General features: G+C 40.8%; 1 protein-coding gene across 8 annotated transcripts in view; it reads right to left on the bottom strand.

Moving 5' to 3' along the window:
- The window catches only part of LOC117973323 (autism susceptibility gene 2 protein-like), a 219,343-nt gene extending 208,667 nt beyond the window's left edge, over nt 1-10,676 (bottom strand). For 2 of the 8 annotated variants that reach the window (XM_059032724.1, XM_059032725.1), the window contains exon 1: nt 9,398-10,676. In XM_059032724.1, the coding sequence (XP_058888707.1) occupies nt 9,398-9,691 (294 nt within the window). In that variant the 5' untranslated portion in view covers nt 9,692-10,676. The remainder of the gene's footprint in view (nt 1-9,397) is intronic. The other 6 variants (XM_034925294.2, XM_059032726.1, XM_034925293.2 and 3 more) reach the window with 5 other exon arrangements.
- Nucleotides 10,677-16,455: the final 5,779 nt, after the last annotated feature.

Below are 16,455 nucleotides of genomic sequence, written 5' to 3'. Positions count from 1 at the left end.
TGCTGATGCTGGCCTGCAGAAAGAGTTCATTAACAGGCTGGTACCAAAGCTCTGAGCTGTAACTCAGCACTGACTCTCTCACTGACCCTGCTTGCTGCGTGGACGTCTCACTCCAGCACAGTGTTTAACTTGCTTTGCATCAACTGAACAGCTTTCCTTGTGTTTGCCAGCTTTTCAATGTCATTGCACTGCCAGGAAAAGCAATAACTTATCTAAATGCCAACACCACAAGCATCACACACACTCCTATATAATTTATACACCAGGGTCTGATGGATATTTGTGTTCCTGGTGCTAAAGAAAACTTAATGCAACTCAACATCTTGCTAGTAATTCCTTTCCAAAGTTTTTATTTTAAAACGTGTGTTATGAAGTATGACTTTTTGTAACATATCTATTGAAAACAGTTTGTTTTAATAGTAATTCTTCCAGTTGTGTTTGCAGGCTTTGCCAGCTTCACTTATTTGGTAGAGTTACTCAGAAAAACAAACAAACGCTCTGAGAGAGCACGTACCTGCTGGAGCCAATCCCCTGTCTGAAATGACTGCCTAGCTCGTCTCCCCTGGAGCAGTGCTCCTGAGATCCAGCTCCTTTTAACAACTGATACTGCTGCCTAACCAGGCCCTGCAATCGGAGGGCAGCAGGATTGCCAGCTCATTAACCCAGTTCGCTGCTCATCTGTTACACTGGTGGGAGCAATCAGACTCAAGCAGCGCTCTCAATTTCAAAGCAGGCACTGTTGTCGTGGAGGGGTTGTGGAGACAGAAATTGCAGCAGCTATGCATTTATTGGCCTACCATGTTACAAGTGCAAAGCAAAAAACTAAAAACATATATTTTAAATTAAACTTCAGAATCATTTTGAATTGAATTTTAGGTTCACAGCATTAGGCTAGCCACTGGTGGAACACAGGCGCTGCTCAGTTCAGAATTCAGGGGTAAACATGTACTGAAGTGTGGAATTCTTGATTGCGTTTTGATTGTTGCAGGCTTGGGGGAGGATAACTAAATGCAAAGCAAAGTCAGCAAAAAACACCAACGTGAGTATTTTATTTAATGTGGGATGTATATTGGGATATCTCCTGTGTTGTGTTTCAGAATCATTTACTTGGGTTGAAATAGAACCCTATTAAACACAGCTTTCTATGAACAAATATCAGTACAGTCAATACATCCTGTTTTAACTGAGCCATTACTCGCACACAGAACACAAGTCCGTGCTCATACACATACAGAGCTCCTGTAATGGATGAACAGACAGCAGCTCTCTTTAATGTCACCGTGGTTTGTTTCGCTGGCACCCACATGTCTGTGGCCTAGCATAAATATGCACACTAGAATGTGCTACAGCAGATAACATGCTGTCTACAGCCACGGTTTCCAAAGCAGGAAGGCAATCTAATTGCAGCAATGGAGGAGCCAAAACGGGAGGTCCTGGGCTAAAGTGAATGTATAAAAGACAGCATCTGTATTGGAAAAAAGTTCTTTTATTATTATTATTGACAACCTGAAAACAATGAAATGAACCCACATGGTGCAAATTTCAAAACTTCACAGGCCATTCTGACACTCAAACGTATAGCCTACTCCCCTCCCACTCCCTCCCAAACATCTCTTAACTTTTAGGCTGAAGCATAACACAGAAAACCCATTGTGCATTCTCCCATGAACAATGAACTCCATTCTGCCATCAGAGCCCAAACATGCATTAGCTCACTCACTCTCTCTCTCTCTCTCTCTGGCAGGAATCCCTGGCTCGTATCTGGTTACCAAACCAAGAAGCAATCAGTCAGGTGGTTTCATGTCCTCCAGAAAGCCCTGAGGAGCTCCAGTGAAGGTGCCGCTAGCTCATCCTCCCGTGACGTAGTGAACTTCAAGCGGAGACGAAGCAGGGTGCTGGATCTAGCTGCAGACTCCGGGTGCCAGATCGAGCTACTATACAGATACAGTCTCTCATGTTATCTGGGAGACGATACAATGCACTGTTCAACAGAACCACAGCTTCCAGAAACACTCCCTTAGGTACCCGACCTCGCAAGCATGTGTGCTGGCTTGCTGGACGTTATCAGTGTACTTCATGTGCTTTTTGGATCAACACTTTACCGACAAAACCCCATGCCGGTACCTACAGTATCACAGGCAGAGGGAGGCCGTTTGAGAGACAGATTGTCTTGGAGGCTCCGACCTCTTGCTTGGAGGAATGGCTTAACTTCTAAATAATGCATGATGAAATTACAGGATACCTTTTTAAACTGAGCATAACGTTCCCGGTTAAAGAAATCACTGCTCGGCAATCAGGTGCCAGCAGCCACTTTGACTGGGGCAGAAAGTGGGCTTGGTGTATTAATATACAAGCAACAGAAATACAAATGATATTATTATGATTATTATTATTATCAGCTGGTCCAATCAGCTGTGCAATTACAGAACACAATTTTACTTTTCAAACTACTGCTTAAAAGTAAGCTTAAAAGTACACACACATCAAATGTAATTTCACTGAATACCGTAAGATCTACAGACATGACACGTACCCACATTCTTTAGTTTAGTAAGCACTAATTTAGATTAACGTCATGGTTTAACTCATGTGAGTCCACATTAAAGACAGCAACATACAGCACTAATTTTACTGAAACATAGAAAAAGTCTGCATGTGCTGCATGTTCAAAAATCCAACGCCCCCCAACGTTTTCAGAAAAGTAGGACTGATCATGTGAAAAAGAGGTTCCACCGATTTAGAGAAGATTTGATTGATGCTTCTAGGAAGCCTTTAATGAAGCTGCCTTTACTAACTAATGAGGTCTTCCCTGGTCGTGGCAGAAAGTGGAATTGTCTCCTTTTCATCTTCCATGGCAGGGAAGTGGACTAACAAGCCTTCAGAGCAAGTCAGGGGAGACTGGAGTCTATTTCCTTGGGGATCAAGCAGAGCAAAAACAATGAAAGGCGAGAACGTTTCAGCTGCACAATACCAGGAAACGTGCTCAGAAATCATGAGCCGCTTCTCTGAAGGAAGGTAGAATACATGAAAGTGGACAGGCATTGCCCACTGTGAAGACTGAGCCGAACATCTTCACTATTCAGCTGCTGCTTGCAATCAGCTTGGCTGCATAAAGAGAAGGTTACCTTCTGCTTTCTTATGAGAAAACAACACTTTCCGACCGTAATCATACCAACCCCTGGGAACACCCCCCTTCCCTTCCCCTCCCTCCTCCCTCCTCAAAACAGCTCTGCAGTTTTGAATAGACCTGTACAGGGTGCACATGTTTTGTACTTGCACCCACCACAGAAAGGAACATTTCAGCCTACCTAACAAAAAGACAAAGGCTGAAATTCCCCAGAACCAAAGCACAATACGTGGCTAAAATAAGCAGCAGTCTTTTGTCATTGCCAAGCATAAGCAGGAATACTTCCTACAATTTCTTAAGAGCAATATGTGTTCTAGGAACTCTTTAATTTCTGCAGAATATGTGAGTCAGTCAGGCTGCTGAGAGCAAAGTGCTGCATTATCAGAAAAACCACAGGCCAGGGCAGAACAAAAAAATAAAAATACACACACTTTGCAGGAAACCCCTACTGCTTGTGGGAGAGGAGGTTCCTGCTGCTGTACAATATTTCAGAGGGGGCGGCTTTGTACATGCAGTTACTTTATTATTCTCTATTATTATTATTATTATTATTATTGTCATGTTTTTGTCATAATTCTGATAAACCATTACATGTAGGCTATAGAGCTTCCCAAGCACTTAACTAATAAAAAGCACTGTACAGAGCAGGTACAGTGGATTACAAAATGCAGCCACTACGTGCTCAGCAATGGTCCAACATGCTGCAGTAAATGTGCTGTGCTGATGGGCTGAGACTACCAGAATTCCTCTGTCGGACCATTCCCACCACACGAGCCAACAGGATGACTTGGTGAAAACCAACCTAAACAGATTCAGTATAATAATCCGATCATTTCTAATCGACTGTAGGTTAATGAATATGGTCACACTACCCCTCTAGTTCCCTTCCCTGCATTTGGAGAGACATGGTACTAAAGATCAGTTGCTGCTATCATTTACATTGCGACACTGAGGAAGCCAGTGACAAAATGACAGAAACAATGGCTATTTGCTCTCTGCGTTGGGTCAGTTAAAGTTATAATCCAACCTCTCTTTCATTTCCCTCCTGCAGCTCCCCTTTGTCTGAATCATTTACACCTGCCTGGTGGAGCCTGGGGAGCTTTGAGAAGCCAAGGGATTGTGTGTAAGATTATGCTCTCCCTCAATAGGCACACACAGTAGATGTGTGACACTGTCAACGTTATGTTACTGGATCCTGGGGCACAAGGCACTCTGTCACTTACATTGCTAAAAGAGCAGGAAGTCACAATCTGCTGATCTCTGTCATTTCTCTCCTGCATAGTTTCAGCCATGCTTAGTCTACTTTTTACCAAGACAACTTTGTTTACCAACTTATTTACATTCCAGAATTACACAAAAGACCATGACCCTACTGCGTTCAAAAAACACATTACAGCACGAGCCCCAAATGCACACTGCGGACAGCAAGTGATAAATAAATGAACCACCATCGTATTTTCTGACCCTTCACAATCACTTTATAAGTATCTCTTTAAATAACACCCTATTCCCTCTGGTGATCAGGATTCATTTGAACGTTTATCTTGCCAAGAAATGCATGCCGACAATTGGTATGCCAGTCATCTTCTGCGTGAAGTAACAATGCAACACAGTTCGAATTGCATTGAAAATAAACCTCAAATTGAACTGCTTGTCATTGTACAATTTTAACAGTAAAAACCCCACTGGTTATTGCACTATGTAAATATTTGATCCGCGTTCAGAAACAGGGACTTACCTTATCTCTTGTGCATCATGACTTAATGATTTCATTGCAAGTGCATGCCTCACACGTAGCCCAGCTTCCTCTGCCAGAATCCATTGCTTTTCAAGTTTAATTTATCCACATGTTTGTTTTTGTCCTTCCATTCCCCATTAGCTTTCCTACCATGAACTGCAATCAATGAAATACAAGCCTCATACCAAAGAATGTAAGCTGTACAGCCAGTATTGTATGCAATACCATTCAACCTCACACCCGACCATCCTTCATATAAACTCCCCCAGAAGCACAGAATTTGATAAGATCCTGGAATCATTCATTACGCTACGCTGGAACAGAAACATATCACCCCTCCCCATCTCAGTTCAGTGCAGAATCAGTGCGTCTTACTCACAAGATTTTAAGGACTATGTTGTTGACTATTTTTAAAAGCTCTTTTTTGATTAGTTCAATTGTTTGGTGTAAATTAAACCCTTTCCAATTGAGTTTTTTTTTTTTTGTTTGTTTAGTTAATCATCATTTTTCAAAGCACTGCCTAACCACACAGAATGATTTAAAACATTTTTAAAAACAAAACAAAAACACATTCCTTAGCAATAGCTGTGAATTGGGGCCAGTACTTGATGCGCTGTGAAAGCGTGAAGCCGCTTACCTTATTGATGCATTCTGCTGCCAAAGCAAACTTCTGAGCACCTCTGGGCTAAGCTGTGCATTACACAGCAATCAGGCCTGATGAGAAGTGAGCAGTCAGGATAATAGAGGTGGCTCCGGGTGAGGCTGGTGAGCAGCCCAGCGAATCTTAAAACAGCAAGTTAATGAGAACCCAAAGCGTGACTAAGTGCAGGAAACCTGACTAAGCAGCTTGCACTCCGCCATTACAGAAAGGGAGCTGTTGTTGATGTTTTGCTTGTAATTACTGACTGCGTGCTGCACACCCTGTGCCTCTGTCGGGGTCTCTGTGTAAGAACAGCAGCCGTAACCTGGGTTAAGAAGCACATCTGTGTTCTGTACGGCTGATAGATGGAGTGTGAGCAGGTTATCTTCCCCGTTAGCGCTCAGCACAGAGGCCAGCATGACACAGTCCCTGCTGAGCCGGCAGGGCACTGTTTGCCCTCCCTGCATGTTGAACAAGAGAATCGTCTGGACCGGGGTCTCTGTGTACGACACCATGTGTTGCATTTTGTGTGTTAACATATATAGGAGTTAAAACAGGAAATATCTGCAGCAACTTCATTTTGCAGAGGTCTCACTATGTAAATACTTAAAGAAACAAATGTGTATGCATGCAAACTGTACATATACTGTACGTAAACTGAATTGAGTAGCTATACAAGTTTTGCAACATGAATATTTTGCAGATTTTTTTTACCAAAGACACAATTAGTCTATATCTTGCCAGCAAACAATTCATGTTTAACAGATGATATATTTATTATTCAAATCACAAGACTTGCAAGCAAAGAAATCTTGAGTGTTGGGTTTGTTGGTGCTGAATTGAATTAAAATGAGGACATTTAGCCCAGAGATAAAGACACACCTTTCCCAAGCACTTGTGGGATACCCGAGAGGCTTCATGTTCAAGTGATCATGTTCTCTTCAGGGCTGAGACCATCAACTGCTTTGTCTCACCTGTCCAAATAGATAACTGATAACGGAGTAGATTCCTTCCTAAAGCAAGGTAGCAAGTTACCTCCTGTTTCTACTTGCTGCCCCTGAAGAAGAGATTTGTTCACACTGACTCACCCACATACACACGCTATAATAAAATCCTTACCAACCATACCTAACTGATGAAGCGACTGATTGCTTGAGAACTATTAAAAGTAATGTAGGTAGCTATGCCTTCTGCTCAAAGTTTAGATTAATGACCTGTGATGATACAGGAAAAGGCATACTGACCATTGCTAATGCACCAATGAAAATACTCCTTTAACTCTTAAACACAAGGGCTATTAGTGAGTGATTATGTAAATAAAAGGTTAATAGTATTGTTGCACAGTTATATAATTGATATGCAATTACACTGTAGCTTTCCTTTCAGCCGAGAAGACAAGTTCTCTGTATATTTTAAACTCAATCTGCAGTGCAAAGAAAAGGAAGGCTGCATTTCAGAAAACAAGTGGGGGCATGGAGACAAAGTGTCTTCTGAACTGTACAACCAAATACAGAAATCCTATTCAATGAACCTGCCGAACTGTACAACCGAATACAGAAATCTGTTTCAATGAACCTCTGAACTGTACAAGGGAATGCTGATGCTTACTAAAGAAATGTTTTTAAAAGAACATGAATAAAGCGGAACGTCCAGGCATCGTTCCACATGTGCTGGGATTGTGATCACTGTAGCAGACAGATTGCATTCCGTGTGACTCTGAAGGACTGGATGTTAAAGTCTGAGCATGAGAGCAGCCCTTGCTAATGCACACACACTCAAGTGCTGTGCTCAGCCTTGGGAGCCCAGGCAGGCAGGCAGGCAGGCAGGCAGGCAGGCAACCTTGGACGTGAAGCTCATCCCTTTCAGCGGAGAAACGTTTAAATAAACAAGCCTCATTTCAATGTATGCAAATCATGGTTTGCTGTACAAGGCTGACATTGAGCCGGGAGGTGTTCTTGGTCATCATATTCCAATTTCAGCACGGCCGTTCCCTGATCACCAAACAATTCCCAACACGGAAAAATGATCCGCACCTAAAAAGAGGCGTCGCCGATCCCAGAAAACAGGAACGGCTACAGTGGCTGCAGGGATTCTCCCAGCCATATTAATCAGCTGATATAAAAGAAGTGAAAACTCGAAAGCTTTAAGGGAACATACAGTTCTGCTTAATCAGTTTCACTGTATTCACTGTGTTCCCAGTGTGAAAGACACTTTGTGCTGCTTTGGTTCTCTCAAGAGAAGGATGCATTTACACATGTAAGTGTATTCTCATGCTAGAGGTCAAGGGGTGGGACTGACCACATATGTGGAGAGTCTTTTTATCCTTTCCACTAACAGCGCATTCATATTGTAATCGATGACAGGCTGCGTTCAAAAAACACAGCCTTTAAATTGTACTGATCGATCTGCTGTTATGAAATGTGCTTTATTCAATAGGGCCCTTTTACATTACTGTAGAACTGCAGAAGCAGGTTTATGCTTTCCAAGAAGGATCTCCTAGTGAATGGGTAGCTTTCAAACAAGTCTCTTAATGTTTCATAGTAGATCTATTGAAAAGGTGTTTCATTAAAAGGCTTCTACTACTGTAGCCAAGGCACACTTATGATCTGTACTTAAGTAAATGATGTTTTTTTTCCTCTATTTTTTGCTCAATACACAACAGTACCTCTATATCAAAGTTAAGACATTTTCGACAGAAGAGTGCTACTGTAACTATATGCACAGTATCAAGCTGAATGTTTTGGGGTGTTGGGGAAATAAATTCTTGTTGGAAAGGCTCTTGTCAGTAATTTTCTAGTCAAATGATACCCAGGTTCTCTTACAAAGTACAGTTTACAGTGTCTATTTCCATACATATGTAAATGGATACGCACAAACAGGCACCAAGACAAGCCAAAATGTCAACGTTATAAAATGCAGCTATTTTAAAATCGTGTCCTGTTATTGAAGTTCCTGTAAGTGTGCCGGGGAAACGGTTAATGGGATCTTCGAGTAATTACGGAGGGCTTGACAGGTTCATCTCATAACCAGACGGTTTGTGACAAATTGATGACAGGCTTTCAGAAACGATTCCGTTTGTCATTTCTGTTGCTAACAAAAGATTAGACGTACCCCTCTGAGAAATAAAATGAAGGACATACCACAAGATGGAAAACAACAACAACCACCCCTTTGACCTGCCCCCAAGGCAAAGAAAGTGAAGGGCGGAGAGAAACTGCACACCCTTTCCCAGGTGGGAGAAGACGGACGTGAACCGAGCTTAGATGTTTTAGGAATGACAAGACTGCTGGACAGCTTCATCTTTACACCTGACTGCAGAAGCAGCATCAGTCATGCACCTGGCTTCAAACAGCCCCCTGACCCTAACCCAATGCAAACCACCAGGCCCACTGAATAAATACAGCTACCCAGTTAAATAAAGCTGTTGGAATAAATTCAACCACCAACTGCATAGCAGTTTGAGCCACTCTTGGTTTAACTAAGAGTTTAATTGGACACAGGTGAGCTTGTTACCTATATACACTGGGGCTGATCAAACTCATCAAAACCTGGAATGGGTGGAATTGCTATGCAACAGAAATCGTACTGTCACCCCTGAAAGGTCACATAGTTTGGGTCATCTAATGTGTAAGATCACAATCAACACATTTTGCATGTTTTTGTTTAAAATGAGCTTGGATAAATATTTATACCACTACATCACAATACACAGACAGTATGTGCTACAGCATATATGTACATGCTTATTATTATTACTTTTTTTAAATACAAATGTCTTAACAACAATACTAGGTCTAAAAAAAAAAAAAAAACTTTTTTTTCTGGCTTATTAAATCTACTGTTTAAACCATCGTGTTTTTAGAGTGAAAATAATTTAATTCCAATCCCTTACCTCCAAGAACTCCAGCGTGATAAAACTGGATATGGCAAAACCATCAATAATAACCTCCTCTTGAGAGCCGGATTCCCTTCTCTTCCTCCTCGGGGGCCGGGGGGCACGGACAGAAGCAGACACATTTTGAGTTTTTTTCCCATTTTGTGAAGCATGTTCCCTGCCGGGACTCTCGTCCCTGTCAGAGCCGGAGGAAGGACTCTGATTGCGGGCATCCGTGCTAGCAGACTCCCTTCTCCTTACCTGGTCCCTTTGAGACCTGGATCTCCGGCTCTGCCTCATTTTACCATCCATTTATAAATTATTTACTATAAAATAAGATGATAAAATTGCGGTTGGTTTACCCTTCGAAGAAGAGAAAATAACCGCTCGCAAATTCCACGAAAAAAAAACAAAACAAACACGCACAATTCCACAGAATGACCTTGAATCCGAATCTCCCGAAAATATTACAGACACGATTCCAAATAATCCGCCAAAGCAGACCTTCAGCGATCCAAATACTCCTGGAAACCCAAATAAAACCAGCGATGCCTTCTTCCACCGGGCAGGTGCCAAACTGCAACAAAATATCACTCGCTTTGCAACTTTGTGCAATGGCAAAACACACAATTAAAACACATGCATGTTACGGAGAACGAAAAAAAAAAATCACATTGCTGCTCCTTGTTTTTCAATACAGATCCAGATCCCACGAAAACAGAAAACATCCGTGCGGATTCTGTTTGTTATACATAGATTCAATATTGATGTTCCGTCAATGTCCACTTCTTTACATGATCTGCAAGTTTCAGCTGTTAATCATTTCTCATCGCTCCAAGTTGCACTCATTTTCAAACCAAACCAAACCAAAAAAAAAAAAAAACACTCACACGCACGCTGGAATCTCCCGAGTCTTCTGCATATTATTCACGTTTTATGTTATGTATTTATTTAAATCCACCCGATTAGCATTAAACCCCATCCATTCTCTCCCTCCCCCTGAAAGCGCTTATTCCCGGCCTGGAAGTTTTATAAATCCATTCTCTTAATCGGTCCGTGGTTGTCAGTCTGCTCGTAGAATCGGAAGATTTTCTCCTTTGCTTTTAATCCTAAAGGTTTGATGAATGTTCTTAAAGAGACAGAGGTGATTAAAATCTGCTCTCTTCACTGTCTCCTCTACACTGAAACTGGAGAGTCGGTGCAGCAAACCCCTCAGTGCTGATGCAACTGACGTACTTCCGCCACCCCTGCAAAGAGGAAGTGAGCTTTATTAAACACTTTTTAAAAAACTGCTCGCTGCAACTTTTGACTTGTAAAGAAACTGTTACAGGCGATGCGTTGCGCTGATTAGATAGGCGTCGCTGGCGTTTAGTGGCTTGTTTTATAAATATTGAAATGAAACCTGTTCGAGCTGGTTTACTACACCACGCTCGTGTAGTTTATTTTTGCCAAGTGGCTGAGTCGATTGATCCGCTGTCAAAGAGACGCACACTTCATCGGTGTAACCTGTTGTTACACATCGGGGGAGGGGGGAGAGCACACTGTAGATCATTGTGTGTGCAATGCTATAAGAAACACCTGTGTGCATGCGCACTCACCACATTCACATATGTGTACATGCCACTGCAATGCTGTTTTTAAAGGCTATTTCACTATCACCACTGGTTATAAAATGTATATTGAACAATGAAGTCTAGTTCTGATACCGCAAAAAAAAAAAAAAAGTGCATCGTTATTATGAGTAATGACTGGGTGACTGGCGTATCATTTAGAAAAATGGTACTGTGTGTGTCAACTGCTAAAGATACAACGTGTGTAAAATTTAAAATGTGAGCTTTTTTTTTCCAACACAGTATTTATCTTTGAATAATCACTGCCATTTGATATGAATATTCTTGACTGGAAATTGAAAAAGACGCAATCAGATTTGTCGCAGCACTGGTAGCTGATATCGAAGTTAATGAGACGCGATTGATCTAGTTTAGTAGTCAACATGTCTTATACATAGCTATGAACATACTTTTCTTTCATACCGGCGGTCTACAATATATTTTGTTTTCTTTATTTTCAAATTGCATATAAAGTACGCGCGTAATAACCGAGTTCTTGTGTCCCATTAACGACTTAGCATCATTTTCACTCCTCTTGCAAGGGTTGTGACGCTGGAGTTTCCTTTTACCTGTCAGGTGTAACAGCGTGGATCAGCAGTATCAGTGACGTCACTGCACCACACATCACCGCGTTACACGGTGGAGAGCTGCTGGTTCACATGGGCAATCTCTTGCAGACCAGCACAGGAAGGTCTTTGAATTTTGAGCACCGAACGCAGTCCTCTAGTTAAAAGATCTATAATCTGTCAAAACACTAGACGAAAACAAGCAAATGACAGGGGGCTTTAACATTTGAATTCAATGTAATTAAAATGGTTATACTTAAAGAAATCATTTCACATCTCACTGCTGCTGTGTTCTTCCACGTAGGGCCCACATGCCTTTTTAATTTTCATTTGAAAACATGATATGCTGTAGATTAAAGCGAGCTATCACTTTGCATGACTCACTTTCAGGTAGTCTGTTTTACTTGCCCTTACTGGAGAGTGAAATTGTCTCCACGCCACGCCTTCAGCACCCTTCTTTGCTTTCAATAACCTATCAGCTGCTTCCCCTAATGATTGACACGCTCTGCAGCCAGTGACACGGTTTCATTTACCATGCTTCCCTGTCCTGAGTGAAACTGAATGGGCGCTTTCTATTTAGCTGTCATTCTTTATATCTGGACATGAGGCACACAGGCTTTATATTTTGTTCGTTCAAATCGCTGACTGGCACTGCAACCCGCAGTGTGTCAAATATCACAGCTGCAATCGTTTCTGTGGAAAAATAAATGAGAGCTTAAGCCTCCTTATTGAGCTTTTACAGTTTTCACAGTGCTTTCCATTTTATAAGCGTTTGATTGATTTGTATTTATTCGGTTCATCTCAAAATATCCCTGAAGACATGAACAAGTCATTAAAAGAGAGAAATGTGTGTCAGAGCTGCAGTCTCTTAAACTTAAATAATTTAGCATTGCTTTAGTCATTATCGTCTATCATTTCCCTACACTTAAGAAAATGCACGCGAAAAACAGAGATACACCAAAATAAAATACCTTTGAAACAAGGTTTCATATGTATTTAAAAAACAAACAAACTGCAAAACACAGCCTCTATATATCCCCTTCATCACAAATTTTTAATTACATTTTTTGAAATTTTAAAACAGTTTGTGTGAACTCTATGGAGCTTGAGAAGTTGCCCTGCAAAAACTTTGGGGGAAAAAAACCCGATATTCATTATAAAATAGATACATAGACAGGAAACTTAACGTGGTACAGCTGTGCACACAGTGACTGAAGGCATCTAGAAGCTTCCAGGCATTCCTTCCTTTACTGCGTTTAAATGCAGCCCCCTTCATCCACCTTTTCAGCCCTGCCACCCTTCAGACTAGGTGATGCTCAGGCCTCACCTTCAGAGGCTGGGTCCTGAGCACAAAGCCTTCACCATGGTCCTCTCAAACCTCTTTGTATGGAACGCACAGCTCATTGAAAGGGTACCGACCTCTTTATCAGCAACACAAAACAACATCACTAGTAATAGAAATGTTAGATTTTCATATGGTATTTTTGAATATCCTTCTATCTTAGCAGTATAGCGGTCAACTGGATTAAAAAAAATAAATAAATAAAGCGACATGTAAAACTATGGACATAGCAGCCTGAAGATGTAATTTCAGTTGTTTTCCTTTTGATTTGTGAAGTGGTTTGTGTTAGCCTGAATTATTCAGATGGGATTTAATAGATGTTATGAATATTTGCGGTTAGGATTACTCTGGGTAATCCTAACTGGGTAAGGGGCATCTGTTAAGAAATAAAGAAATAAATAAATAACACTCTAGCACAGTTTTTTAGAGAGGTCCCAGATTTGGATCTGTTTGTTTACCTAAGATGGAGCCCCTCATCTTGCATTCCCAAAGCTGATTCCAACCCTATTACAGGCTTACAGAAATGAAATAACAGCAGCCCTGGCAATCTGGAAGCAATTTCACCATCTGCAGTATATCTGATGAAGTTCGACAGAAATGTTGGCTCGGGTTCGGAGCCCCTCGGTAGTAACTGGGCTGTTGCCCTGAGCTGTGTTTTTATAAACCTCCTTTTCATTGAAGAAGAAAGAAGAGCTGCAACAGAATAAAGATATACTGACATGTTCTCATATTTTAGTGCATTGCAATTAGCGGAGGTCCTTCACAGTTAGTCAAGTGATGGGACTGTGTGGGAATCAGAACTGATTGAATATGCTTCCTTCAGTAATACATCATTAGAGACACTGGGGGTCCTCTCAATAGTCTACAGTAATTGGCTTTGGGAGATACATTTTCTGTGTTATCTTTATTCAGCCTGGCTTGGGAAGGTTTTCGATGTGAAGAATAATTATAGAGCTGTACATTCTTCCTGAAGAAGACCTAGCCTGGAGATATATATAAAAAATATCAAGCAGGTATTATTCTACTGTCCCTTAGGAAGGAATACAAAGAATTCATCCCAGCTGTTTAAAATCCATCATGAGTTAATAAACAGGTATGGGAATCCTTGGCATATACGATCATTCATTTTTGTTTAATTAGTTTTAAACCTGCTTCCTCTTCTGCTACAATTCAGGCACTATGGTGTCAAAATATGCAATGTTCTTGTATAAACGTCTGTTGTTGAATGTTAAAAGATTGCTGGCATTAGCCTGGAGCTTTGACGTTGACTTTGCCTTTTTGTTCAAAACTTGGAGAAGGGGGTCGTAAAATAAAAGTGATTATATCTGTTCAAGCAGCAAGAGATTGCTTTCTTTCCTGCCTTATAAAGTGATGATATCGATGTTGCTAGTCATTTGGTTCTGGGCAGAGAACGCATGTCACTAAGGATGAATTCAAAACGTGCTCACCCTTACTGTATATTTGATCACATTCAAATTGCAGTGAGATTGCTGCTGGTTGTGCAGAGAACCTGCCCACATGCCGGGGCTGGTCGGAGGGACACGTCATTTCTTGCCTGCTTAACATCATATTTCATACGTTCTCTATCGTGTTCCGTTGTTGTTTCTGCATTACATCATTATTTTTTTTTCAAAGACCACAATGGATGTATAATTTCTTTTATTTCATTTAACGTCACCACAGACAGTTTTCTGCCAACGTTTCAGAGCAGCTAGATACTACAGCTCCCAAATGGTAATGTTTCAATTCAGAAATTCAGATTTTCAGAAGAGGTAGAGAAAAGGGATGTTTTTTTTTGCAGGAATAGTTAGTAAGCCAGGTAAACAATGATCGAAGCAGAAGCCATGTACAATGACAGATACAATCTCAAAAAAGTTTGTCTTTAATACAGAAAGGAGAAAGTTCTGGTTGCTGTGACTCAGTTGACATTGGCTTCAGCAAACCTTCTGTTGTCAGGATGGAGCAAATCCTAGGACAGGAAAGTAGAACGCTAATGCATCCTGTGCCCCAGACAACATTAAAAATGCATGGAAAGAGCATTGCAACTGTCATTGTGGGCCAGACTGATGTACTTTTTTGTTCCAGAGAAAGCGTCGTTAGTGTGATAACTCATAAACGCTGTAGAGGGCCCTGGATCACATGTCTGTCCCTTTGATTCAATAACAAGCTCAAACCAATGCTTTCTCATCTCTTTTGAGATGGCTGTTACAACACTGGGTGGAACAGCAACTTCTCCAGCTAGAGCATTGTGTCTTTGAAACATCTGCCTATTGCAAATGAAAGTATCAAATATTTGCAAAAGATAACCCTAAGAGATAATCCAAGAATAAGGCTTAGGAACTGAGAGTATCATGTTTTAAAATTCAAGTTCATGAGTGCTATAACATGTGTTTCTTTTAAAACTGCACATCTGAAACCTGTGTAACTAAGTGCTAAATGGATACGATTTCTGGGATTATTTTCTGAGCTACAATCACTTAAAGAGGTGCTAACATAATGCCTTCTCAAGTGAAACATGTTACCAAGAGTCCCAGAAGAGTTCAAATACAAGTTGTAGGCTTGGTAGATATTTCAATGATAACTCTGCAATATTAATACTGTGACTTGTCTGGTTAAAAATGAACAAGGCCTAATAACCAGCTGAGAAACTGCTCTTTCATTTCGGGAGCTGATAAAAGTTCATGCAAAATAGATTCTTGCAGTTCATATTCATCCAGGAGACTGTGTGGCAGTACTTTAACCCTACACATGCACTTTGGATATCAGCTGATTGAAATGTCTCCGGTTTAAAAGACATTTGTACGACACAGTGAAGGCCACTTAGTAAAACCCAGCTAGTGTCAATCTATATGACTAGATTATAAACTATGAACGTTTGGCAGCAGCTCAGGTATTTCTTCTGGTAATTTAACTCACTAGTAAAGAATGCTATTGGACAAATGGATTTAGTTTGAATGTATTAGTCCTCCACAACTGCTGCATTTCTTTATTTAAAAGAATACATTGCAAGTTTTAGAACAGATCCTTAAAATATACTGGAATAATTCTGCATATTGTTTTTTTTTAATATTCCAGAAATACTTATGGCAGAAGAGAGCATATGGCATTTGGCAATAGTAGTTTTTTTTTATAACAAAGAAGGCAATGAAATTAGTGATGTCATAATGAGCATGGCAGATAATCACTCATGTTAATGTTTTGAAGAGAAGCTGTCGTTACACAGGTCCTGTATCAACACTACAGAAAGGCACTTGTGTTTGTCTCTCCCATATACTGTCTACTATGCAAGCACGCTGTATTTACTTCCAATAGCTTTTAAACGGGATCATGTTTTTTTTAAATGCCATGAATAGCATGAATCTGCAAGCAGATTATAGAGCAGAGAGACAAGTATGGCTGCGGCGCTGTGTGCACGAGTTCAGAGATTAATACTGATAATAACCCACAAGTGCAGGCTGAGGGAAGCTCACAGTCATATTTAAACAAAGCCGTCTTTGAAATGTTTAGCAGCTGCACCGAGTGCTATCTCTCTTTCAAAGGTGTGTTTGTAATGATGCA

Source organism: Acipenser ruthenus, chromosome 11 (assembly GCF_902713425.1).
Source record: "Acipenser ruthenus chromosome 11, fAciRut3.2 maternal haplotype, whole genome shotgun sequence".
NCBI lineage: Eukaryota > Metazoa > Chordata > Actinopteri > Acipenseriformes > Acipenseridae > Acipenser > Acipenser ruthenus.
This window is presented reverse-complemented; position numbering and strand designations above follow the sequence as displayed.